This window comes from Doryrhamphus excisus, chromosome 6 (genome assembly GCF_030265055.1).
Source record: "Doryrhamphus excisus isolate RoL2022-K1 chromosome 6, RoL_Dexc_1.0, whole genome shotgun sequence".
Lineage (NCBI taxonomy): Eukaryota > Metazoa > Chordata > Actinopteri > Syngnathiformes > Syngnathidae > Doryrhamphus > Doryrhamphus excisus.
The window spans coordinates 13101870-13129137 of NC_080471.1; the positions used below are offsets into that span (position 1 = coordinate 13101870).

The window sequence follows — 27268 nt, forward strand, 5'->3', positions numbered from 1 at the left end:
GAACAAATGTAACGGTTACTGATTGTAAAAGTACCAGATGGAGGAGTAGGATTTAATAAGCTTTGCTTCTTCCTACTCCTTTTGGACATGTGGAACTGTGAACTGATTATGTGATGCACTTAATTGTAATCTGATGCATGTTCAAATGAAATAAAACCACAGTCACAAAATCTGGGTTTGAGTCTCTGTTGGGCATCTCTGTGTTCAAACCCAAACTCCAGACTGTGAGGCTAACATCACTAGGCCACTGTGCCTAAAGATAAACCTCTTCATGAATTATGTGTTCTGAATGTTTTGAATGCCAATAGATGGTAGGGAAATAATGCTTGTCATCAACTACAGTCCCAATGTTGCACTGTTTATTATTGTATCTTTTTGTCTGCTGCACTCTGGAGATTCTGTGGAATATAACAAATTAGTCACTAAGACTTCACAGTTACGATTGTACCCACATTGCATGTTGTTACCTGGAGCTGATGATGCTCATTCAGCAGTCGGTCGTACTCCTTAGCAATCCCTTTGGCCTGCCTGCTCATGGCTTCCACCTCAGCATGGGACTTGTGCACCGCTGCAAACACATGTAGTACTACAGATGAGTTGCTTTACCCAAGGCTCACACTGGATCCATCACGGCTGTGGTCCTGATCCAATCCGTCCTGCTGCAAAGTACTACTCATACTGACTCCGGTAGGCACTGCAGCGAGAGTCCGCTCTGGCTGTTCATGTGAAAACTAGTTCTTGTAAACCATAATCGGATTTGCCTGCAGAGCCGCTATGTTTTTTGGTGCCTTTTGACTTCATACAATGAGTAAGAACAAAAACTTCATGTTTGTTATTATTAACTTGACCAGAAAGTGCTGCAGCGTCTGTGATGTCTGCAGTTAGAACCTGAATGGATTCTTTCCGTTTTGCTGGTGTGAGCCTACACTAGGCATTTCAATCATACGGAACACTTCCAGCGGCCGCGACGGATCCAGTGTGAGCCCGGGGTTAGGGTGCTCTATCTTGTACATCCTCGTGTTCATTTTTTGAAGGATTTTTGGCACAAAAAAAAGGCTGCACAGAATACATGTCCTCACCCTCCTCAGCCACCTTTAACTGACCGGACAGGCTCTCAACCTCAAGCTTGAGTTGCTGGTTTTTTTCTGAAATTGCCATTTCCTCATCCAAAAGAGCCTGGAGATGAAGCATTGTGTTCAAATGCTGCATTAACATGCATGCGTATTTTGACTTTAGGAAAATAATTTGATTCAGACTTTTTCGAGTATGATGTTGTCCTCTTGATACCGTTTGGCTGCTTTGGCAGCACTCTCCATTTGTGCCTGAAGGCCTGCATTGTTCTCCATGGAGACGGCCATCTGGTTCAGCAGCGTAACCACTCGCCGCATGACACTGTGACATAAAATGTACAAAATCACACAAGGTTACTGACGTATCTCTGCTTGCATTACCCAAACAGCCATCAACTGTACAGGAGATTAAAGGCCATATATGTACGTATGAACATTTGCCAACCAGATACTGCAAAACCTTCTTAACAAGCAGGGGAAAGCAAATGACTTAGAGTGCATGATAAAGTGGAATCCCAAATGTAGCTAACAAAGATACTGAAGAAAAAAGTAGTAACAGAATCAATGTTGTAATAGTGGAAAGATGCAACCTGCTCAGCCAGCATTTTCACCACGACATTTGTCGACTATAGATGTGTTAATTGGAGCATATAAAGCAGGGGTCTCAAACTCAATTTACTTGGGGGCCACTGGAGCTAGGGTCTGGGTGAGACTGGGCTGCATCAGGCTTTCCAAAAAAAAAAAAAAAACACATTCATTAAAAACAAAAAAATTAAAAACTTTGCTTTGGTTCCAATTTTCTACAAGAAAAGCTCTGATAAAACATTCCACTGTTATCAAATATCTTACTTTTTATTTTTCTACACAAAATAAGATGAAAAATAAATAAACAAATCAAGAATAAAGAAAATCAATCAATCAGTAATAAATAAATAAATAAATATAATAATAATAATAATAATAAAACGGCAAATAATACAAACTTAAGAAACCACATATAGTTGGTGGGTTGACAAATTATATTTTTCAGATTAAAATTAACAAAGCATTATCAGAGCCCTGTAGACATGACAAAACACGACTATAGTCACATTTATACTCTTTTTATTTACAACATATTGCGCAACTGCAGGGTCTTGAGACACATGCTAACTCGCAAACTAGAGAGCTAGCGACCGAAACGGTAGCCTTCAAGTTATTTCCTTTAAACTTAAATAGCCAAAAACTTACCACTTCCACACAGATAGGGAGGATAACTATTAACAGTTATTTAACCTTTAACATGAACATTAATCAAGCGTAATAATTTTTTCTGGGTACATGATACCATACAGCATCCATATTAAACTTGCGCGGGCTGCACTAACATTAAACTTTCATATCAAGGCGGGGGCCTCAAACTAGTGTCCTGCGGGCCACATTTGGCCTGTGGGCCGCGTGTTTGAGACCCTTGATATAAAGTAAAATCGCTCTCCGAGAGTCAGTCAGTACTGATAATTTTGGTCTTTGTAAAGGCAACACTTGTTTGGGTCTCATGTGATTGTTTCTGTTTATACCTACAAATTTATGTTATTTGTTTTTTATTCTATTTCATACAGTACCTGGTTTGCAAAACTTCCATATGTGACCTTTAAATAGCAAAATAGGAGCTAAGACTGACAGCCATAGGAAGAGAGAGAAGCCAGAGATGTAGAGGTTCCTCTGAGCTCTGAACAGCTTCATGTGAAGGTGATCGAAGAGATTAGAGTTCACCTTGGCTTCACGCATTGGCTCTGGGCTCGAATACTTGTGCACCTCACGGGCAGCATCTGAGAATGGGACAAGAGACACGTGACTTGTCTCTGGGTCACTATCATGACAGGAGACACTTTTCCCAGCTCTTACCAAGGAAAAGAACAACGAGGACCATAATCATGGTGAAGAAGCACTTGTTCCAGTAAGGTGATAAGCACTTCCATATTCTCCAGTTGAAAACCAACCGCCATCTGCACCGAAAGGTTGTCAGACATTCAGTTTTGAAGCACCATGACATGATATTGAACTCTCGTGGTATTGCATTTCACCTCTGTGCTGATACGAAGGGGATGCACAAAATGAGGTTGACTGCTATCTCTGCATAAAGAAAGAAGGCCACAGCTGTCCACTGAAGAGTCATTGCGACCTACAGTACTGCAAATCCTACTATGTATCAGGGAGAGGAAACACAATGTGATATATTGACAATATGATATATTACTCACTCTTTCATTAAGAAACAACAATGATGTGCAAGTTACATAACTTCAGGTTATGTGGGATTATTTGGCAACAAAATTAACACTGGTTTACAGAAGTTTTCCTTAAGACTTTGAATGTGAGTTTTTTTTAAACCGCTTTTCCTCACGAGGGTCGCAGCTGTCTTTGAGCGAGAGGCGGGGTACACCCTGGACTGGTCGCCAGCCAATCACAGGGCACATATAGACAAACAACCATTCACACTCACATTCACTCACATTCATACCTATGGACAATTTGGAGTCACCAATTAACCTAGCATGTTTTTGGAATGTGGGAGGAAACCGGAGTACCCACACAGAGATGGCCGAGGGTGGAATTGAACCCTAGTCTCCGAGATGTGATGCGCGCTAACCACTAGACCGCCGTGCCACCCACCAATCATCCATATTTTATGGAAATGAATTAGGTATAGCAGTATCAGTAGTTGGCACTTCAGTAAAGACATGTAATTATATAAACTTTTTAGCCTATAAATGAGAGTTCATTGATTACATTCCACACTTCATAGATTGTTGAAGATCCCAATCTGGTAACAAGCAACAGCAGAATGTATTTACAGCCTTTTGCTATTAATAGGCTCCCCCTGTACCAGTATTATATTATCATTACACATAGAGTAGGGCACATTTAAACAGAACCATATTGTATACATTTATATTGCGTTTGACTTACCGGACAAAATTGTGTGATCACGTCCAGAAAAGTCCACACAAACACACACATGCGCACAAGCTCATGTGCGCACACCCAACGACAGCTGCGTGTCTGCTGGATTGTATATAGAGCGCAACAGTCTCACATATCAGTCCACTCAGTCCTACTAAAGTTGAGGCCGAGGCAGCAGAAGACTTCAGGGGAATTACAGCAGCTTTAGAAACGTGAAAAAAAAAAAATTCAAACCTGCTTCATCCACACTGGTGAACAAATGTTCGGACTCAATCTGCTTCTGAGATTAAAAAAAAGGCTAAATCTCATTTGTTTTGATAACTGTACTGGTTGGCTAATGTATTCAAGATTCATTCATTCATTTTCTACCACTTTTTCGCAGGGGGTGCTGGAGCCTATACCAGCTGTCTTTGGGCGTGAGGCGGGGTACACCCTGGACTGGTCGCCAGCCAATCACAAGGCACATATAGACAAACAACCATTCACACTCACATTCATACCTATGGACAATTTGGAGACGCCAATTAACCTAGCATGTTTTTGGAATGTGGGAGGAAACCGGAGTACCCACGCATGCACAGGGAGAACATGCAAACTCCACACAGAGATGGCTGAGGGTGGAATTGAACCCTGGTCTCCTAGCTGTGAGGTCTGCGCGCTAACCACTTGACCGCCGTGCCGCCCTGTATTCAAGATATTTAATGATATTGTTTTCCATCTAAATCACATATTTTATGCAATAGATTTAGGCATTTTTGCTCAAAAATAATATTTATATTTTGAAAATATTTAAGTACCAGTTCTTTATCTGTCAAGAAATAAACAACAAATATCTTAAGACATCAGGTGATTGAATATCTTATGAAAAATAAAGTAAAGAATCATTTAAAACAACAAAGTTTCCTTTATGTCAAGGTCTTCGGTGACACAGGTCTGCCTCTGATGACAGTCACTATGTTTACATGCAGTCAATATTCCGGTTTCTGAAACATTCAGAATAACCCATTTACATGCTTGAGCTTTGTTTCTGCTTTTTCCTGATTACGGAGTCGCTACAGCACATATTTTTGACCCGCATACACTTTATATTCCGGATGCCCTTCCTGACGAATACTGATGGTGCTTACTAGTGGAGATTCGAACCTGAGGCGTCCGCCCCAAAGTCCAGAACACTATCAAATGGAATGTGCACAGAACACAAATCAATATTCCTTTTGATGGGGATATCCCAATAGGCGTATACATGACCCAATATTCAGGTTAGAAAAGGAGTAACCCAAGGGTAATATTCTGGTTTTTTTTCCAAAAGGGTTATTTTTGTGTGAGTGTGGACAGAGGGCCGAAGCACCTCAGGTTTTCTTTCCAACCAGTGTGATTTAATTGACAGCTCCTTCCCTCAAACCAATGGAAGGTTAATCATTAAAATCACCTGCTTTAGCGACCAGCTGGAAAGAAAATCTGTAGTGTCTCGGCCCTCCATGGCATGAGTTTGACACCCCTGCTTTAACACCTCCTGAGCTGACCAGAGCTACTGGGACCTTGCAGCTCTTCCTAATTAGTGCCTTTCTATAACAAAGCCCGCTGCGTTTATAATTTATACTGGTATTTTCTTATAATTGGAATAATCTATACCGGTATATAAAAAATGTCGCCCAACCCCAGTATATTTCATTTTCTACCGCTTTTTCCTCACAAGGGTCGCGGGGTGCTGGAGCCTATCCCAGCTGTCTTTGGGCGAGAGGCGGGGTACACCCTGGACTGGTCGCCAGCCAATCACAGGGCACATATAGACAAACAACCATTCACACTCACATTCATGCCAATTAACCTAGCATGTTTTTGGAATGTGGGAGAAAACCCACGCATGCACGGGGAGAACATGCAAACTCCACACAGAGATGGCCGAGGGTGGAATTGAACCCTTGTCTCCTAGCTGTGAGGTCTGCGCGCTAACCACTCGACCGCCGTGCCGCCCCCAGTATATATATTAAGCCCCCTTAACATTTCTAACTGTCCCCCATTAAGTGCAAGCCTAGAACCTGCCCTGCTTAAAAGCTCCAAGTTACCAAACAACCACAAGAGGGCGATATTAACCCACAACGAGAAGGAAGTAATAAGTATTGTGCACTGAATTCATTAACTCCATGAACAGACAGAGATTCTAAAATGCACAGCAGTGGTCTCCACCGTTTTTTTTTTCTTGTGAGAGCTACTTTTACAAAATGTTTTTGTCAACCCAAACAAAGCAAATATCCGTGTTTTATCAGAACATCAACAAAATGCTGGTATCCACAACTCACATTTTGTATTTCATAATGCATTTCTAATGTTCTCATATTAACTGAAAAGCCAGCTCGGAGGCCTCATGTGGTTGTGGTTGTACCTGATGCCCGCTGGCGGTTGACTATAACTATATGTGCCAAGTAAATGTTTACAAAATGACCCAATAGGATTGTGGTATACAGCATCTTTTCATTGTTTTCATAAACACACAATCAGCATCGGCATCGACACATGGGACTGAAGCAATGCTTTAAGCTCTTACGCATTCTGTTGAAAAAAAAAAATATTTTTTGGGTTGTTGAAGGGATTCAACTCCCAGAACAGGTGTGCATCCCAGTGCATTCACACGAGCTTCCGCTTTGAAAGTGACAGATAACCGCCGTCCTCCATGACTGCATCTCTCAGGAGTGTTGAGGAGCAAACTGTTTCCAACTGCACCTGCCGATTGCTTTTAGCGAGCCAGCAAATGACTGTGAGTGAGTGGCTGGAGTGAATGCAGTGTGATTGCTCGCCTCCCCTCACCATCCCAGAGGTCGCTGCTCAGGGGGTGGGGGGAGAGCTCTGGAGCCATTATTGCTGTCAAACTGTCTGCCGTGAAGCGGATGGTCATGTTAACGTCTTTGATGGAGTGTTGCGACCGGCGAAGTCTACCCCTTTTTATTTTTACGTCACTCTATGATCATGCATGTCTTCAGCCAGGTCGTACACATACGTGTAGCCTGTATGATGTTGTAATAATAATATTGTAAGTGTGACATTGTTATTCATGCTAATCAGACAATAAAATAATCCGAAATGTCGTACAGTGGACGAATGGTTAGCATGTTGGTCACGCAGTCAGTAGATCAGGAAGACCTGGGTTTGATTCTCTGTGTGGAGTTTGCATGTTCTCTCCGTGTGGGGGTTTTCTCCGGGTTCCTCCCACATTCCACAAACATGCATGTTACCAAACTCACCAGGAGGTGATCAGGCTTTTACAACAAAGTAGCTAAGGAAACTAATTAAGCATGATTAATCACCATTAGGGGTGATTAAAGTTGGATTCGCAATTAGCAATCCGGAAGTCCTCATGGGCAAAGTACATGGACAAAGCACTTCAAAGCAAAGTGGAAGTGCCTGGCTGTGAGTGAAAAGAATTACAACATTTTCCACGGAAGCACAAAATCCACAGAAATACAGCTGGAATAGGTACAGATTCTGGAAGATCTAGAAAGCCTGAAGTCAGCTGGGATAGGCAGCTGGGATCCAGCATACTCCTGTGACCCTAATGAGGATAAGCGGCATAGAAAATGGATGGATAGATGCATGGAACTCATTACCTTTCATCTACTCTTTAATGTGTTGGATTTGAACATTCATGATGTGTTGGTTTGTACAATCCTTGTACCATCTCTTCATCTGCTCTGCTTCTCTCCATGGTGGTGAAGTGTGCGTTGCTGAGAGACAGCACAGTACCAGGGAATTGGCAATGTACTGTGAATTCATAATCTGATCTTTTTCCTTATTTGACTTGGCAGCTTTGATTATGCTGTGTACTGCACATCTAGATATAATCATGTATGAAATGGAAAAATTATTATAATAGTCTCATCATTAAATATCGTCAGTTTTTGATCTACGCATTTTGTATCCTAACCGGGTTACACTGGATTTGTCGCTGTAGTGGTCCAATTTAGTTTTTATTTATGTATATAAACAATTGATTAAAATATTTGATCACAATTAAACACATTTTGTCCATAGTTAACTCAGAACAAATCACATTTAATCATAGGAATCATAGGAAATACATTTTTATCTACAGTAAGTACGGGAAATCTCTTTGTGGAAAATGATTCGATGTTCAACTACAACAATAACTACATCAAATTTTATGTAAAAGGATATCAATTTTGGAAATATGGGCCATTATTTAAAAAAATAATAATATACAAGCAAACACATTTTTTAATTTACATTTTTCTTTATTATTAGCATATTAGCGCTTAAACTTGCCCACAATTGTTCAACAAATACAAAATGTTAGGGGGTTAGACCTCTCACTCTGACATTATTACAATTTCAGCTCAAAGTAAGGTTTGGTTATTTATGGTTTTAAATTCAAAATGTTTGTGATTAGAAAACCCAATTTAGGAACATTCAGAAACATTATTATTAAATATTTGCCATAATAACCTTTTCTTCATGAAATGTACAAATGAAAATACCTACAACACATTTTTATATTGGAGCAGGATAATAGTCATAAAACAATTAGTCAAAATTGCAAATTCTATGGCTGAGTGGATACCATGTTGTATGTCGATGCATGAAGGCGTACAGCTTATTCTCTTTTTGTACGAGTCTGCCTTTGATGCCTGCAAAGTAATTTTCTTGCACAGTGATTATAGGTTACCAATCAGTCACCTCTCTAATGCATCCGGCTGAATGTGTCCCATTAGCATTAGCCATGGTGCTTCTTCTTTTCTCACGATAGCAGAATTACAGGTGAATGTTGGCTGAGTTAATGTAATAGAGGCTCCATACAGACAGTGTAATGTGATTTTCGCAGGCTTCTATGATGTGGCTGCAGATAGAGATAGCTAAACCAAGGGAGAGGAGAACACAATAAAGTGCAGAAAACAGATACAGCAAGGTCAAGTGATGGAAGCCTTTTACTATTGACTGCCTCTAGTTTATTGATACATTTAGTCACCAGCAGCTCACCTGAGACAAGTACATGTCAGATATGCTAAACAACAGAAGCTGTCATTGAGGCAACAAACGGGATGGTGTCAACTATACTGACTTGACAACTTGAATTAGTTACAGAACAGAATTTTCCACCACTAATTTGACAATTTGAACTTGTCATTGAATTGGCAAATACTGTATGCCACATAGGCGGCACGGCGGCCGAGTGGTTAGCGCGCAGACCTCACAGCTAGGAGACCCGAGTTCAATCCCACCCTCGGCCATCTCTGTGTGGAGTTTGCATGTGTGGGTTTTCTCCCACATTCCAAAAACATGCTAGGTTAATTGGTGACTCCAAATTGTCCATAGGTATGAATGTGATTGTGAATGGTTGTTTGTCTATATGTGCTGGCGACCAGTCCAGGGTGTACCCCGCCTCTCGCCCGAAGACAACTGGGATAGGCTCCAGGAAAAAGCGGTAGAAAATGAATGAATGAATGTGTGCCATTACAATTTCACCCGGCCGGTGGACCTGTTTGTAAAATTGAGCTGAGCATTGACTAGGCCCTGTTCATGTTGATCACATTCTTCCATGTGAGGTGCATCGTCCACTGCAAGGTCTTGTCTTGCAGCAGGGCCAGATGATCAATGTGAGACTGGTTAGACTTATAGGTTATCACATGGTTTGTCTGGTATCAGGCCAGGTATCATGCCCCCAAGTGTCAGCTGATACTGGCACGCGGGGGCATGATACTGGGCCTGATACCAGACAAACCATGTGATGATCTTATTATCATTCATTCATTCATTCATTTTCTACCGCTTTTTCCTCACGAGGGTCGCGGGGAGTGCTGGAGCCTATCCCAGCTGTCTTTGGGCGAGAGGCGGGGTACACCCTGGACTGGTCGCCAGCCAATCACAGGGCACATATAGACAAACAACCATTCACACTCACATTCATACCTATGGACAATTTGGAGTCACCAATTAACCTAGCATGTTTTTGGAATGTGGGAGGAAACCGGAGTACCCGGAGAAAACACAAGCACGGGGAGAACATGCAAACTCCACACAGAGATGGCCAAGGGTGGGAATTGAACCCTGGTCTCCTAGCTGTGAGGTCTGCGCGCTAACCACTCTACCAATCTTGTTAACACATACTATTTAATCATGAGCTTATTATCACGTACTATTTAATCCACTAAAGACCATTTTGTTTCCAGAAAATGTTCAGTTTATTACATGTATTATATCTAAACAGTGTAAACACAATAATTGCAAAAATATTTCAACAATAATATTTTATCAACAGTCTTATCTTATCATTCATTCATTTTCTACCGCTTTTCCTCACAAGGGTTGCGGGGGTGCTGGAGCCTATCCCAGCTGTCTTTGGGCGAGAGGCGGGGTACACCCTGGACTGGTCGCCAGCCAATCACAGGGCACATATAGACAAACAACCATTCACACTCACATTCATACCTATGGACAATTTGGAGTCACCAATTAACCTAGCATGTTTTTGGAATGTGGGAGGAAACCGGAGTACCCGGAGAAAACACAAGCACGGGGAGAACATGCAAACTCCACACAGAGATGGCCAAGGGTGGGAATTGAACCCTGGTCTCCTAGCTGTGAGGTCTGCGCGCTAACCACTCAACCAATCTTGTTAACACATTGTTGGAATAAAACTGTATATATCATGTACTCACATTTAATAAGCTTGCTTCATATTATCCAAGTTAATATCATGTAATCACATTCTTCATATTATATCATGTAATCACATGCACATATTATTCTTCATATTATCCAATTCATATTATATCATGTAATCACATGCACATATTATTCTTCATATTATCCAAGTTACTATTACATGCACATAGAACACACGCTTGCATAGAGCATCACATTCCTTTAGACACTGCTTTCTCTTTGCTTTCTCTTGATGTCCTTGAACTATCTGTCTCTGCTTTGCTTTCTCAAAATATGCTTGCTTGATGTTGAAACCAGTCTCAACCGTGTGAACTGTTCCCCCTCCCTTAGACGATTGAGACCTATGTAATAGGGCACACCTAAACTTTAATAAAAGAAGGAGAGCAGGCACTGTTTTTCAGAGTAGGTTGGATGAATGTTACTGAACAGTCTCTGATCACTCTCCTTGCAAGCCTATATCTCACGTCTTTGTGTCTTCTTTCACAGTTGGTGATAATGTTTTGGGTTTAACCCTAACACACATACTATTTAATCATGAGCTTATTATCACGTACTATTTAATCCACTAAAGACCATTTTGTTTCCAGAAAATGTTCAGTTTATTACATGTATTATATCTAAACAGTGTAAACACAATAATTGCAAAAATATTTCAACAATAATATTTTATCAACAGTCTTATCTTATCATTCATTCATTTTCTACCGCTTTTCCTCACAAGGGTTGCGGGGGTGCTGGAGCCTATCCCAGCTGTCTTTGGGCGAGAGGCGGGGTACACCCTGGACTGGTCGCCAGCCAATCACAGGGCACATATAGACAAACAACCATTCACACTCACATTCATACCTATGGACAATTTGGAGTGGCCAATTAACCTAGCATGTTTTTGGAATGTGGGAGGAAACCGGAGTACCCGGAGAAAACCCACACATGCACGGGGAGAACATGCAAACTCCACACAGAGATGACCGAGGGTGGAATTGAACCCTGGTCTCCTAGCTGTGAGGTCTGTGCGCTAATCCCTAGACCACCGTGCCGCTTATCTTATCAATGTCTGACAATTAAAGTTCCATTAATCAAGTTTGGGTTTTTTGGTGACTGGAGAAGCACAATTTAAGAATATTCTTTGATTGCGCAATACTATCAACAACTTCCACACACAGAAATGCTGAATGTTTTAGCAAGAATAATGATGAAAGACATTAAACTATCATTGAGGTAAAAAGTCTGACAACCATCAGAGTTGACTGTATAAGGAATCTGCTTCTTCCTTGTAATGAAATATGATTTAGTTATGATTAAGGCTGTTTTGATTGAACTTACTCAACTGAAAATCAAACCCTGACCTGAATGTCTGCAGTATCTGTCTCTGAGAGTTATTTTATGATAGTACTCAATTTCTTTTATGAGCAGAGTGCTTATTAAGTTTGGATCCCAACCTGTCATTTGTCATCAGGCAGGCCCCGCGGTGGCCTTACAGTTCACGTATTGAGGACGAATGAATCATCTGCATATTGATACCTCCAGCAGATCGTATTTTAATTCATACGCTCGTCGAATTTAGTCAAAGGGGTCTTTTGCAGAGGTCACCTCGCCCTCCCCCTGTCAGCTAATCGCAGGCTGGCTGTCATCCACATCGCCCCTCTCAATCAGACGTGTGTACCCTCCAGGCACCGTGACATCCACCGTGCCGGTTAACAGTGTCGTCGTAAAGAAGCTCGGCTGCATCAATATTCTCAGCTGTTGCACAGACACACACCGGAGAAGCATCTGATGGATTTTGTGTAATCGCACTGATAACCAACGGCCCAGCGTTCCCAGAATCTAAAGAGTGTTCTTCAATATTCTCCTGTATTCAGAGCCAGGAAAGGACTAATAAGCTTGTTACTGCCATGTACACAGCGTGTATGATCTACTATACTATATATCATCTATCACTGGACGTCATCCTTGATCCCTGAACTGCCCCAAGGCTAACAGAGCAAGGATTCACATACAAAGATATTGCAACACTGCATCTATTATTCGAGCACTAGACAGACTGTATTCAGCATGCAGTTTTTAACCACTGGATATCCTCAGCTCTATGAGCTATGCTCTATGCCAGGGGTCTCAAACATGCGGGCCGCGGGCCAAATATAGGCCTGCAGGACGCTAGTTTAGGCCCCCGCCTTGATATGAAAGTTTAATGTTAGTGCAGCCCGCGCAAGTTTTTATATGGATGCTGTATGGTATCATGTACCCAGAAAAAAATATTATGTTTGATTAATGTTCATGTTAAAGTTTAAATAACTGTTAATAGTTATCCTCCCTATCCGTGTGGAAGTGGTAAGTTTTTGGCTATTTAAGTTTAAAGGAAATAACTTGGAGGCTACCGTTTAGGTCGCTAGTTTTCTAGTTTGCGAGTTAGCATGTGTCTCAAGACCCTGCAGTTGCACAATATGTTGTAAATAAAAAGAGTATAAATGTGACTATAGTTGTGTTTTGTCGTGTCTACAGGGCTTTAATAATGCTTTGTTAATTTTAATCTGAAAAAATAATTTGTCTACCCACCAACTATATGTGGTTTCTTAATTTTTAATTATGTGCCGTTTTTTATTATTATTATTATTATTATATTTATTTATTACTGAATGATTGATTTTCTTTATTCTTGATTTGTTTATTTATTTTTCATCTTATTTTGTGTAGAAAAATAAAAATGAAGATATTAGAGAACAGTGGAATGTTTTATCAGAGCTTTTCTTGTAGAAAATCTGAACCAAAGCAAAGTTTATTCATTTTTCTGTTTTTAATAAATGCGTTTTTTTTTTTTTGGAAAACCTGATGCGGCCCAGTCTCACCCAGACCCTAGCTCCAGTGGCCCCCAAGTAAATTGAGTTTGAGACCCCTGCTCTGTGCTCTATTATTTCTATGAATTTGCTGCATTGCCAACAGTAGTAGCCTCCCTGAAGAGTGCTTATTGGCTGGAAAAACAAATGAAGGAAGTCATTATCTGTTATGGTGTAGTGTAGAAGGAGTCTTTTAGTAGGCCTGTGGGATGTATCTTTATGGCATATACTACATATGTAGTATTGCAAAAGTACAAAGCTTTCAATAGTTCTTTTCACTGTCATTAGTGGGTAAACATTCATTATCTAGATCTAGTTTATATGCAGATATGTAATCAGGGTTCAGCTCAGGACAGATTATGAAATTTGGAGACTGTTATGTGAGAAAAATCTATATATCTCTCTCACCATTTTCTCCAGAGAAGAGGCCCACAACACTCGGCCTTAAAACTTCCCGCTTCATTGTCACGATATTGCTTCTAACCCACTCCTCGCTAGATGGGTCCTTGTATATATGCTTCCACTCCAGGCTTTGCGATTAGGGTTGGGGATTGTTTGAATTTGAGTCATTCCGGTTCGATACCTTGTTTCGATTCTGGTTCCTAACGATTCTCGATTCTTTTCAGAGGGAGAGTCCCTAATAAGTTTCTCACTTACTCCAAACTTTCTCTCTGCTGCTCATTACTGTTTTCAGCTGCTGATTTCACTACTTGCAGCCTGTAGTGCAGAATATGATTTTCTTTTTGGGGGCATTTGTGTTCTGTTGTTCTCAGTTGTCTTAGTAAGCTACTGTTTAAATATTGAATTGTTATGGAGTAGGAGATATCAGTGTCAAAGTCTAGAGCGCCCTCTTGTGGCTGTCTGTGAAATATATACATATATATATATATATATATATAGTATATAGTATAATATATATATAGTATATATATAGTATAGCCAAGTTTTTTTTACACACTGGTAGCCCTGCAAAACACATTATACCGTATTTTCCAGACTATAAGTCACACTTTTTTTTTTCATAGGTTGGCTGTTCCTGCGACTTATACTCCAGAGCGACTTATAAATGAAAATATATATATATATATTTAATATATATATATTAAATATATATATATATATATATATATATATATATATATATATATATATATTTAATATTTGTTTATATATATATATATATATATATATATATATATATATATATATATATATATATATATATATATATATATATATATATATATATATATATATATATATATATATATATATATATATATATTCATTTATAAGTCGCTCTGGAGTATAAGTCGCAGGAACAGCCAACCTATGAATGGTATAATGTGTTTTGCAGGACTACCAGTGTGTAAAAAAACTTGGCTATACTATATACATACTATATATATACTATATACTATACTAGTATATATTATTATATAATATTATATATATATATATATATATTATTATATAATATTATTATATAATATTATATATATATATATATATATATATATATATATATATATATATATATATATATATATATATATATATATATATATATATATATATATATATATATTCATATTCATTTATAAGTCGCAGGAACAGCCAACCTATGAAAAAAAAGTGCGACTTATAGTCTGGAAAATACGGTATAATGTGTTTTGCAGGACTACCAGTGTGTAAAAACAACTTGGCTGGACCCACTAATTGTGGTGCAAAAACGCTATTAACAACCCTGCTTCCTGTATGTGATGATGCTACACGCACAATCGCTTTTGTTCCATGACATACACAAAATAAACCCAGTTAGGACACTGATAAACTGACTCTGACTCTTCCACACAACCAAGTAAGATTGGAAAGGCATCATGCTCCAGCAAGTTTGTCTGCTAGTCCAGCTGCATACTGGCTTATGTTCATAAAACAGAAAACAGTCCAGTGTGAAATGCCATTGACAGATTAAAATACATTTCTTTTGCTGGTAGGGAATCAGGAACTCCAACCACTTGTGACTGATGATGGCGTCTTTAGGAATTGTAAACAAATGTGGCTTTCTCTTCCAAGGCATTGCTAGCAAATAAAGAGCAGAGCAGCGCAGCGCTTGGGGGTGGGCAGAGAGTTTATTTGGCTTACAGTTAAGCCCATATAAGGAAGTCTGCCCCTCTGTGACATCACAAAGGGGCAGTTTTACCACACCTTTTGATAGAACTTTTAAGAACTAATAAGCACTCTGCTCATTTTGAAGAGAGCCCTTCTTCCAAATGCGCCAACCTCATTATCTGAAACTTCTATATATTTCTGTATATTTTGGATATCTTGTATATATCTTGTTAAATTGTCTTTTTACTCTACTTTATATACTTTTTTTGTTTTTTAAACTTGACTAATGCACTGAAAAGAGAAGCTCTCCAATTTCGTTGTACATCTTGTATAATGACAATAAAGGCCATTCCATTCCATTCCCGTATAGGTCCCCTTTAAGTAGTATGTACTACAATCTGAGACATACTTGTTAAAATAAGCAAGATAAGGACATTTTCACCAGTCAAAAGGCAACCGTTGTAGCGCCTATCCTTGTTAAGCAGTACACATAAATCTTTCTTGCCTACAGGTTTTATGTCCGTGTTGTGTCCAAATACCTACAATTTCATTTCAGCATGTGTAACCCTCGCTCCCAGGCAATAAGGTCAACGGTCTCTAGGGTCTGTAGGGGTTTAGTGTCACAGCAAGTGGCAAGGTGATGGATGACAGTAATCTCACAGCTGTTAGAGAGTCACAACACACTTTACTTGTAGGGATAGGGGGCAGTAGGAAATTGCTTTAGGTGAGAGGACAGCAAATTTATTATAAATATACATATACATAACTACTTCCCTGTCTAAGTGGTACCATGTATGTACACAATGTGCTGTAAGTTACAAAAAGCCATGCAATACCTACAGTACAGTATATATCCTATCTATCAAACCTATCAATAAATAGTAATAAATTACCCAGCTTTCTGTAAATTCTATTGCACTTCATATTTACATGACAGCTTTGGATGAATATTATCCCTTTTTAAAAAAAATAGCCGCTTTTTCTTGACACCAAGCTCTAAAACAGCTCCTTCACTCCACATCCTCAGAAGACAGACATTTCTGCTGGGCGTCCTTGTCCTCAAATGTCACCTTTTTGTTCCTCTTTGGGTCAATCCAGGAGTTGTGAATGATGGCATTATTAGGGGTGGGGTCAGCTTCGATGATGGACACCACTCTCTTTTTCATCTTGCTTTTCAGGACCTTCTGGAACTTCTGCCTGGTGAAGGCATAGAGTAGTGGGTGAAAAATGGTGGTGCCGTAAGCCATGACCAGAAAGCCCAGTCTCAACTTGACCATCAGGTCGCTGGGACCCACGCTAAGGATGACGGTGTTGAGCACTGTGATGGGCGTCCAGCACAGCAGGAAGGTGGAGACAATCAGAAGGGACATCCTGAAAACTCTTTTCTGGCGCTCCCTCCTTTCCCGGTGACGCTTCACTGCCCTGCGTAAGGCGATGATGACAGACACTGAGGTGCGCATTCCCAGCGTCGGGTTGCGGCTGCTGCTGCTCTGGGATGCATCTGTGGCCTCCTGCTGTGTCGTCATCGCCGTCATGGAGGGACGCTTTTTTCTGCGCACTTTCTTCTTTTGAGAGGTGTGGAAGCGCGTTCCGATGCGGATGTTGAGGGCCTGCAGGATTTTGGAGTAGGTAATAAGCATGACCACGGCCGTGAAGAAGAAAATGGGAATTTGAGCCAACAGGTGGTAATAGAGGCCAAGTTCTGTGTAGTACTGGTTCGAGTGGACCGTATCCTCTACAAGGGTCTGGTTGAGCTCAGCATGGCCCTGTGCAAAGAATCCCACCTCAATGAAGGGCACCAAAAAGCTGACAAAAGATAGCACCCATATGGAGGCCATTAGTGCCAGGGCTCTTCGCATAGTCAGAACCCGGTTGGCTGGTTTCACGGAGATATCATAGCGGTCCAAAGTGATGGCGAGCACATTGGCGGCTGTGGCGACGCTGGCGAAAGAGATGCAGGCCTCGTGGAAGCAGCTCACCAACCCCGTGTCCCCCTCCAGCGAGAGCAGGACTACAACAATGGTGAGCGGGATGCAGCAAACGCAAACCAGCACATCCAAAACATGGAGGTTCATGGTGACGATGTTGCTGACGGAGCTGATGAGGTTGGACTTCATGCAATAAAGGGCCAGTACAGTAAGGTTGGAGGTCAGGCCCAGGAGGATTTCCAGCATGAGGAATCCCGTGATGGAGACCTGGAAACTAACCGGGTAGCTGTATGGGCTGGAGGTCGCCGGACTCATGGTGTGGGTGATGGGCTCGGTGTTGTCGGTGACTGTGACGTTGCTCATGGTGGCTTCTTCTTTTGGGTAGGAGATGATATGCATTATCCTGCAAGCCAAGAGAAGAAAGAACTGTGATTTTGGCAAAAGAAAATGACAGAAAATATGATAATGATTCATGGTTCATATATGGTTCCCGATGAAGAGCTATGACAAATATGCGTCAATTGGTGGAACAAATGTCTGGGATAAATCACATGGTCTAGATATGAGTCCTGCTGGGTCCGTTTTGAACACCCACTTTCTAACAGTTACTAAATATAGTTACCAGTAAAGAGCTACCACATGTCTGAGAATCATTTCAGGCCGCCAGGCTCTTATGGGAAGTGTTGTTCAATTTGAATGACAACTTTGTCTCATTATGCGCATTATGTGTGAACCAAACATTATTCCAGATAAAGAGCCGCCACAAATGTGTTTCCTTTAACAGGATCAAATGTAAAATTTTAATGCGAAATTGTTTTGGGTCGGGGGAACTCACATTTAAGTTACCAAATATGGTTCCCGATGAAGAGCTATGACAAATATGCGTCAATTGGTGGAACAAATGTCTGGGAGAAATCACATATGAGTCTAGATATGAGTCCTGCTGGGTCCGTTTTGAACACCCACTTTCTAACAGTTACTAAATGTAGTTACCAGTAAAGAGCTACCACATGTCTGAGAATCATTTCACGGGAAGTGTTGTTAATTTTGAATGACAACTTCGTCTCATTATGCGCATTATATTTGAACCAAATACTATTCCAGATAAAGAGCCGTCACAAATGTGTTCCGTTTAATAGGATCAAATGTAAAATTTTTATGAGAAATTATTTTGGATGGGGGAACTCACATTTAAGTTACCAAATTGGTTCCCGATTAAGCATTCTGCCTTAATGTTACCATGCTGCACATTGTCGAGTAAGAATGGTGGGATATATATAAAGTATTATTGATTACTTTGTACCTTTGAGTGTGTACATCTGCAGTACACCTACGCATAACACATGGGGTGAAGAAAAATGTAACAGTTACTAAATGTAGTTACCAGTAAAGAGCTACCATGTCTGAGAATCATTTCAAGTGTTGTTAATTTTGAATGACAACTTCGTCTCATTATGTGCATTATGTGTGAACCAAACATTGTTCCAGATAAAGAGCAGCCACAAATGTGTTTTGTTTAATAGGATCAAATGTAAAATTTTAATGAGAAATTGGTTTGGGTGGCGGGAAACTCACATTTAAGTTACCAAATATGGTTCCCGATTAAGCGTTCTGCCTTAATGTTACCATGCTGCACATTGTCGAGTAAGAATGGTGGGATATACTGTATATATAAAGTATTATTGATTTCTTTGTACCTTTGAATGTGTACATCTGCAGTACACCTACGCATAACACATGGGGTGAAGAAAAATAACAACATAGCATCCCATGTACAACCTTTGCAAGGATACATATTTTTAGCCCTGTTTGCTTACAAATAGAGAGACTTTGCTCCTGAATGCATCACTTGTGATTATAAATGCCAAGAACAACCCCCTCCATATGTTAAAAAGATATTGGCACATAAAGGACACAAAGTAAGTAAGTATAATTCAAATATCCAGTTGGATATTTGGATATTCACACTCATTGTAAAGATTGAATTAAGATATTACTACCATCCAAGCCCTTCCCTGGAGAAATACATGAAAATGAGGCTCAAGTTGACATGGAAATATCATAAATGGAGCTCTGGTTGTATTTACCCTTCATACCCCTCCAGCACTGCCATTTGAATGGCAGGGTAGTGGAATTAGGCCATTGAGTCCATGTGGAATCTGTCGGGAGGACCATCGTATCCAAACATAGCCAAATAAGAGTCAACTGTTTTGCAGCTAAACGAGAAAGCGACAACTTAAAGTCTCTTTATAGAATTCTTGTGATTCTATTTGACTATATCATGATATTCCCATCCAGGAAGAGACAAGAAGCAACAAAAACATTGGGATCCAAAACAGGTTTAAGAATACGAAAAGAGTTATATCCATGAGCTTGTATTATTCCAAGACTTTTGATCCGCCTCCACGATGTTCGTAATCTCTGCACAAGTGGTCCGTGCCTTCCAATGGAGCAAACCTTCACAGTCCTCTTCTAGCCATACGCTCAATTCCAGCCAGTATGACTTGCACATCCAGCACAGGTCTCCCGGCTTTGCCCATCAACATGCTTGAACAGTCAATCACAGGAGATTGCGTGAGTGCAGCAGATTAACGGAGCACATGCGCATCCAATCAGTGTGGCGTGTGACCACCATGACACTTGTGATAGCAGAATTTATCTCTTATGGAGGAGTGTGTGGGACCAGATTGGTGGAGGAATTCAAGAGAAGGTCATCCCTGGTGGGGGGAGAAGTGGACGTGAGTTCAGATGGAATGGGATTTTCACAGCGGGGCTTGTTGTCCTTCAAGCTTTCTTAGCCGGCGACCTGAAGAGAGAGGAGAAAACGAGTAAAGAGGTGAGAGAGTAGAGGGAACGAAGGTGCGGGGGGGTGTAAGAGAAATTAAATACATGCCCCAGTAGAGTGCTATCTATATGGCGGGAAGCTTCTAATGTCTTATCGTTGCTGTGTGTCGTTTGGTGCACTTTACATTTTTATGAATTCATTAACGTAAGCACCACAATTTAGCATCCCCTCCCTTTTGTTTGAGAGCAATAAATTACCACACACTTGTTATTTTTTTTTTCCATGCAAAGGCCCTAGTTTAAAATTATTGGATGACACTCTTACAGCCTCTGCGGTGATGAAACGCTTGTGCAAATTTGTCCTGATTGTAGGGCTGGCAGACTCACTAAGAGCCTTACAAGCGCAGCATGATTCCATGGGAAACTTGTCAAGCAAGACATGCACGGCTCCTTGCATGTCACTAAATATGATACATGTAATCTCCTCACCAGGTTGCCACGGACTTAAACACGTGCACATGCAGCTATTTCTTTCTCCTGCAACAGAACATTTCACTATACAACACGCTGCAGCTTTATTAGCAACTTATGATGATAAGTTAGATGACGTTTAGCATACAACTGCCTGTTTTTGTTCTCTCTCTGTAAATCAATGACATGAGTGGAGTTGCTGGTCAAAAACATAGCCAAGCTCACCATGCTGGGTAAACACAGATGTTCCAGAAAACCATGCTGTCGCCCCCCGCTTCTCCAACCTCAAAGTGCTGTGACAATCTAGGTCGGTCGCCTGGTTTAGCTCATGCCGTAATCCACATTTCCATTCTTGAGTCAGTAACAGGAGACCAAAAGAGCGTTTTCATGTCCATGTCCATGGTGGGATCCTCCTTCTCTCATCCATCCATGCAGCAGAGTGTGTGAATACTCCTCATCCTCTCTCTCTCTCTCTCTCTCTCTCTCTCCACTGGGCTCCCCTTCCCTTGACTGTCTGGATGGGAGTGCAAACCATTACACTCCTGGTATCTCTATCTCTGCTACGCTCTCTCTTCCTCCCTCCTTCCTTCCTCTCGCTCTCTCTTTTACTGCGGAGGTTTGCAGTGCTACCCCATTTCTGATTGGTCTGCTTGTAATGGGTTTAAACCCGTCCTCTGCTGCAAGGAGAGGTATTTCCTTTTGTTGCAATTGTCTGTCCAGCAGCTCATTCTTGGCATCCAAACTGTAATGAAGTCTTTTTCTTCGAATGACACTACAGGAAGAATGATGTTTTAATTACCTTTGTATGGATGAAATGAAAGAGTAATATGTTTGGATACAGGAGAGGCAGCTGTGACTGACAGATAATCACTTTCGGTACTCAGCATAGCTGCAAGAACAAGATTATACACAAAAAAAGTCATTGGGAGAAGAAAAAAAAACACACTGAGGCTCAGATTAATAGTTTCAATTAAGTTGACCACCCTCAATTTTGTTGTCCAAGCTCATTTGTCGGATACAATTATGGCGAGAGACGGCCTCCAGTCAAGAAGTAGAAGGTCGGGCTGGAATGATACATTCTAAATCATACGCATCGGGTGTCATCCGCTTCATATTTGAGCATTTTAGAATGCAGTGAATAATCAAACTTCCCTAAAGTAGTGTGATTTGGAGCATTTGGCATTTATCTCAGTGGAAAACATGACAAATATTTTAAAATTCATTCATTCATTCATTCATTTTGTACCGCCTTTTCCTCACGAGGGTCGCGGGGATTGCTGGAGCCTATCCCAGCTGTCTTCAGGCGAGAGGCGGGGTACACCCTGGACTGGTCGCCAGCCAATCACAGGGCACATGTAGACAAACAACCATTCACACTCACATTCATACCTATGGACAATTTGGAGTCACCAATTAACCTAGCATGTTTTTGGAATGTGGGAGGAAACCGGAGTACCCGGAGAAAACCCACGCATGCACGGGGAGAACATGCAAACTCCACACAGAGATGGCTGAGGGCGGAACCGAACCCTGGTCTCCCAGCTGTGAGGTCTGCGCGCTACTTCAAAAGTGCATCTGTGTGTGTGCACTGGTGATATATGAGTGTGCTTCACTCACCAATTGTGTTGGTTTAAAGGACAAAAATGTTTTATGGTTTTAATACTTTAAATATACAGAAATACACAAGTGTTGAAAATGTCATGGTAAATCATAATGAAGATACAAAGTTGGGTGAGATGAAGACTGTTGTGACCAGACAACATTAGCATGGCTGCAGTCTTCATCCATGCATTGAAACACTGCGGAACACATACTCAACAATGGACAAGAGGCAGCACACAGTGATACGAACAGAGAGAAAGTAATGCAGAGTGATTGTGAGGTCTGTGATGCAAATATATTACTCTTTTGAACGCATATTGTTTTGAGAAGCAAAAGGCTTAACTTAAGAGACCCCAGTAACTAGCTGAAACTATTTTCCTAACAACGACAACTGACTAGAATCATTGTCTGGTGGATGAAAGGCTGAAATGATAAAATGCTAAAAAAAAAAAAAACTAAAGTGGATTAGGTGTGTGGTTTATTTGTACAGAGAACGCACACAGAACAATGAACAACTCTGTGTCTGTTTCCTTCCTTTCTCATCTCAAGCAGTGCACCATGCACCGATGAGGCGGTCAAGCGCACTGTGTATTTCAGAATGTTTATTTAGGACAACTGCCAAGACAAGATGCAAACCTTGTTGTGAGGCAGTAGAAAAACAGCAGCAAAAAAAAAAAACATCCTCCTTACTGAAAGATTATTTTAAATACTGTTGCTTCTGAAACACTACGCCTCCAAGAACCCTGCAAAGTTAAATAGAATGATGTTAATATTTCATTGCCATAAATATTTAATTCAGCTTTTTCTGGCTGTCGCTGCTCTCCACTGACTGATATCCACTAGCTACTGTATTTTTTTTAACTCAGCAGACATGGATATGCTGGATGTGGCTGTCAATTCTCAAGTGTGTGTATTTCTGTGCTTATCACCTTTCGACAACCTTTTTGGCCCAATGTGTGTATGTGTGTGTGTGTGAAAACATCCCTCTCTCGGGGGGGTCAAGCACACCACATAAAACAGATGCAGATGTGCCGTCACGGGCCACCTCACTGTGAGTCCACCATGCATGCCAAAACAACCACTGGACAATTTTGCAATGCAAGAGGACCCTCCACATGGACTTTTATCTCATCCCTACAGCTGGCATCCTGGACGGGACATGTAGTGCCGCTGTGATTTGCTCCAGATTCCCCCAACAACTGAACAAGGCCAATATTAATGCTTCCAAAAACATGTTGCGGTGTGATGTCATTTTGATCTTACAGGCCAACTCGGGGAGTGCACAAAACAGAAACACAGGCCTCCTCTTGAGTGTTTGGTAATTGACTCATTACTTAAATGTCATTACTTGTGTGAAAAATGGTAGATGAGGCTCTGATTGTGTGTGTGTGTGTGTGTGTGTGTGTGTGTGTGTGTGTGTATGATTTGACCACAGGGCCGCATGGCCTCACTCCCAGTGTTCCTTTGGATGCATGCTTGGTTAGCGAGGGCTGGATTTTCACTGTGAGGAGAGAAAAAGAAGGGAAGAAAGAGCATTCACACCTCCTCCTCCTCCTCCATAAAACACAAGTAGAGATTGATGTGCAGCGCAGCTCGAGATGAAATGCATCCTAAATCATAGAGGAAATGTTCATGTTGCCTCTTTCATCCCCATACAGCAACATTAATGCTCAACTGGCCTCGCTTTGAACAAGATATTTCATGGAGTATAATTTCCTCTAAGGTTTTTTTTTTCCTCCACACCTCTATGAATATATAACTCAGCTGAAAATATTATGAGCCTTGGCGTTGAAAATGATTATCAGTTGCCCTTGCTGTTTAAGTATCATTAACAAGACCAGAAGACTCTCCTTGTTTGTGTTGGTTTGTTAGCCTGCAGGCTATATCCTAGCCCAGGGGTCTCAAACTCAATTTACTTTGGGCCACATCAGGTTTTCCAAAAAAAAAAAAAAAAACGCATTTATTAAAAACAAAAAAAATTTTTAAACGTCGCTTTGGTTCCAATTTTCTACAAGAAAAGCTCTGATAAAACATTCCACTGTTCTCAAATATCTTACTTTTTATTTTTCTACACAAAATAAGATGAAAAATAAATCAACAAATCAAGAATAAAGAAAATCAATCAATCAGTAATAAATAAATAAATATAATAATAATAATAATAATAAAACGGCAAATAATAAAAACTTAAGAAACCACATATAGTTGGTGGGTAGACAAATTATTTTTTCAGATTAAAATTAACAAAGCATTATTAGAGCCCTGTAGACATGACAAAACACGACTATAGTCACATTTATACTCTTTTTATTTACAACATATTGCGCAACTGCAGGGTCTTGAGACACATGCTAACTCACAAACTAGAGAGCTAGCGACCTAAACGGTAGCCTTCAAGTTATTTCCTTTAAACTTAAATAGCCAAAAACTTACCACTTCCACACGGATAGGGAGGATAACTATTAACAGTTATTTAACCTTTAACATGAACATTAATCAAACGTAATAATTTTTTCTGGGTACATGATACCATACAGCATCCATATCAAACTTGCGCGGGCCGCACTAACATTAAACTTTCATATAAAGGCGGGGGCCTCAAACTAGTGTTGCGTGTTTAAGACCCCTGTCCTAGCCTATTGAGAATGAACCCAATTTGCGTTTGTTTGCTAGCTTATTCTTATTCACAAATAGTGAAAAATAGTGAAAGCTCAGAGTCAAACAGCTTTGTGTGTGCACACTTTTGCGAGTAGGATTACATTCCTACATACCCAGGACTCAGGATGAGACGTGTTTTGAAGAGTTCTGCTGTTCCAGGACTACAGGTAAGAACTAGCTAATTTGTACCGCCCATTAGCACCTTGTTGTTGTCACTGAACTCCATCTGACGAAGTCCGTCATCCGTGCATTCCGGTTCATAAAGATATCCCTTTGGCTTTGTGGTAAAAGGAATGTCGTCATTACTTATTTTGTAGTCAGACTTGTTTACTTTTGTTATCGCAACAGTAAACACTGTGAAAACGGTGTAGCAAATATACGTAACAATGGTCAGGTGGGAGCGACGGCAGAGAAGGAGGTCTGAAGGAAATGTTGTGATGCAAATATATGACGCTTTTGAACGCATATTGTTTTGAGAAGCCAAACTTTTTACTTAACTGTACCTAACTGGAACTACTTTCCGACCAGAACTCGGCTCGGCTCGCTGTTGGCGGACTTAACTGCTTATCATGTCCAAAAAAATCAGAACTGTCCATTTTAGAAAGGTTGGTTTTATCCCTAAGGCAGAATGTGCAGTTCAGGGGTCCAATTCTGATGCCTGATCTAGGAATGCTTGAATTGCCTTTCAGCGCCTGGCGCTCGGCCAGGAAAATTGGTTCCAGCGTGGCACCAACACTGTTGGCCTGGAACAAAGAGATGCTCATAACGGGCCATGTGTGTGCTTAGTGTAATGTCCGCTCCGCCAAAGTGTGAAACAAGGAGCAGCAATGTGTTGGTGGAATGAATTCTGGTGGAGGCGCTCACCAAGCCTGCAACAACAATGTCTTATTGTCTGCCATTCTTTACATCTGCTATTGTACACGTAATCCTTCTACCAGCCTCCCTCCCCATGCATATTATATGTAGAACATCATGATGTCCATTTGTCAAAAAAAAAAAATGGCGTGGTGGCCTGAAGAACAAACACAAGACATATGGTGTCACAATACTGCCAATACTGCAATGTACTTATAGTGTACTGAGGTACGTATACACATGACATACACATGATAATAATGCTAATAATGTGACGGACGTTATTTGGCTTAAAATCATCAGAAACAACTGAATGCTCACAGTACTTAGAATAGCATTGTGTTGTTGTCCATGTAAACAAAGCTAGTTTTCTTTTTCTCTACTCCTGAACCACTGCACACAAAATGGTGAAAATGTGTCAAAACAGGTGTTGTTTGTGCTATTATTTTTTTGGCATATTTCTGTTATTTAACTCCAAATTTTGACACCTAGAAGTCTGATTTCTACCACACTTTAATGCACACTTCAAAACTGTATCCACTGTAACCCCGGGCTCACACCGAATCTGTTGAGGCTCCATTGCGGTCATCGGAAGCATTCCGCAAGATTGAAATCTCTGTTGTAGGCTCACACTAGCTCCGAACAGAAAGAATCCATTTGGGGTCTAACCCTTTTACCAGAGTCAGTGTGACCGGCACTTTGCGGCAAACTGGACTGGATTAGGACTAGATCTGCATTCAGTGTGAGCTGGGGGGAACTGCAGGGGTGTTTAACACAATTACCATCAAATTTAGGGCAAGTTCTTAGGGGACTGCACTGACGACTAAACAGGCATAAAATTTGAGTAATATTGGTTGAAAAACATGCCGCCATCAACCACTATGCTTTTCTGTGTGTCCAAGTTTTTCCACATGAAGTTCTTTTCTATCCTGCTGGCAATGGGGTTAATTATCGTATATGTTGGTAACCTGAATTATTCATTAAAATTCAACAAAATAATTAATCCCATGCATGCACGGGGAGAACATGCAAACTCCACACAGAGATGGCCGAGGGTGGAATTGAACCCTGGTCTCCTAGCTGTGAGGTCTGCGCGCTAACCACTCGAACGCCGTGCCGCCCCTGATCTTTATATTATGCTATAATTTATAGTGTAAATGTTACCGCAGGTCTGTGAGGTGAGATCCGTCACCTAGTTAACAATCACCCTTACTTTATGGATTGTCAACATACTGTATATACTGTAGTATATTGGCGCCTTCATTCACCAATATGCTACTGTAAATACAGTATATATTTTTCTTTATACCGCCTAAATTTTTGCTGCTGTACCCTGAAC

General features: G+C 40.7%; 2 protein-coding genes across 3 annotated transcripts; both read right to left on the reverse strand.

Moving 5' to 3' along the window:
• Positions 1-362: 362 nt before the first annotated feature.
• On the reverse strand, positions 363-4076 carry LOC131131635 (B-cell receptor-associated protein 29-like). 2 transcript variants are annotated; one of them, XM_058076505.1, is made up of 8 exons: positions 4020-4076; positions 3134-3251; positions 2955-3055; positions 2731-2878; positions 1257-1392; positions 1080-1176; positions 468-568; positions 363-398 (listed from the first exon to the last, which is right to left on the reverse strand). In XM_058076505.1, exons 2-8 carry the CDS (start codon positions 3223-3225, stop codon positions 363-365), a joined length of 711 nt encoding a protein of 236 aa, XP_057932488.1. In that variant the 5' UTR covers positions 3226-3251; positions 4020-4076. The 2 variants fall into 2 exon arrangements, with proteins under 2 accessions (XP_057932488.1, XP_057932489.1); XM_058076506.1 differs by having other exon boundaries at positions 3134-3248; positions 4020-4056.
• An 11525-nt stretch (positions 4077-15601) lies between these two features.
• LOC131131634 (G-protein coupled receptor 22-like) lies at positions 15602-21413 on the reverse strand. Its single transcript, XM_058076504.1, has 3 exons — positions 21040-21413; positions 19647-20365; positions 15602-17962 (listed from the first exon to the last, which is right to left on the reverse strand). The coding sequence occupies exons 2-3, from the start codon at positions 19670-19672 to the stop codon at positions 16642-16644; spliced, it is 1347 nt and encodes a 448-aa protein (XP_057932487.1). The 5' UTR covers positions 19673-20365; positions 21040-21413; the 3' UTR covers positions 15602-16641.
• Between the last annotated feature and the right edge of the window lie 5855 nt (positions 21414-27268).

Coding starts and splice junctions, on each gene's coding strand:
- LOC131131635 (XM_058076505.1), bottom strand. CDS start 3,225: ATGACTCTTCAGTGGACAGCTGTGGCCTTCTTTCTTTATGCAGAGATA. Junction 569..1,079: donor GTTAAAGGTGGCTGAGGAGG/GTGAGGACATGT, acceptor ATGTGTTTGCAG/CGGTGCACAAGTCCCATGCT. Junction 399..467: donor ATGAGCATCATCAGCTCCAG/GTAACAACATGC, acceptor TATATTCCACAG/AATCTCCAGAGTGCAGCAGA.
- LOC131131634 (XM_058076504.1), bottom strand. CDS start 19,672: ATGGCAGTGCTGGAGGGGTATGAAGG. Junction 17,963..19,646: donor GTGCTGGAGGGGTATGAAGG/GTAAATACAACC, acceptor CTTGGCTTGCAG/GATAATGCATATCATCTCCT.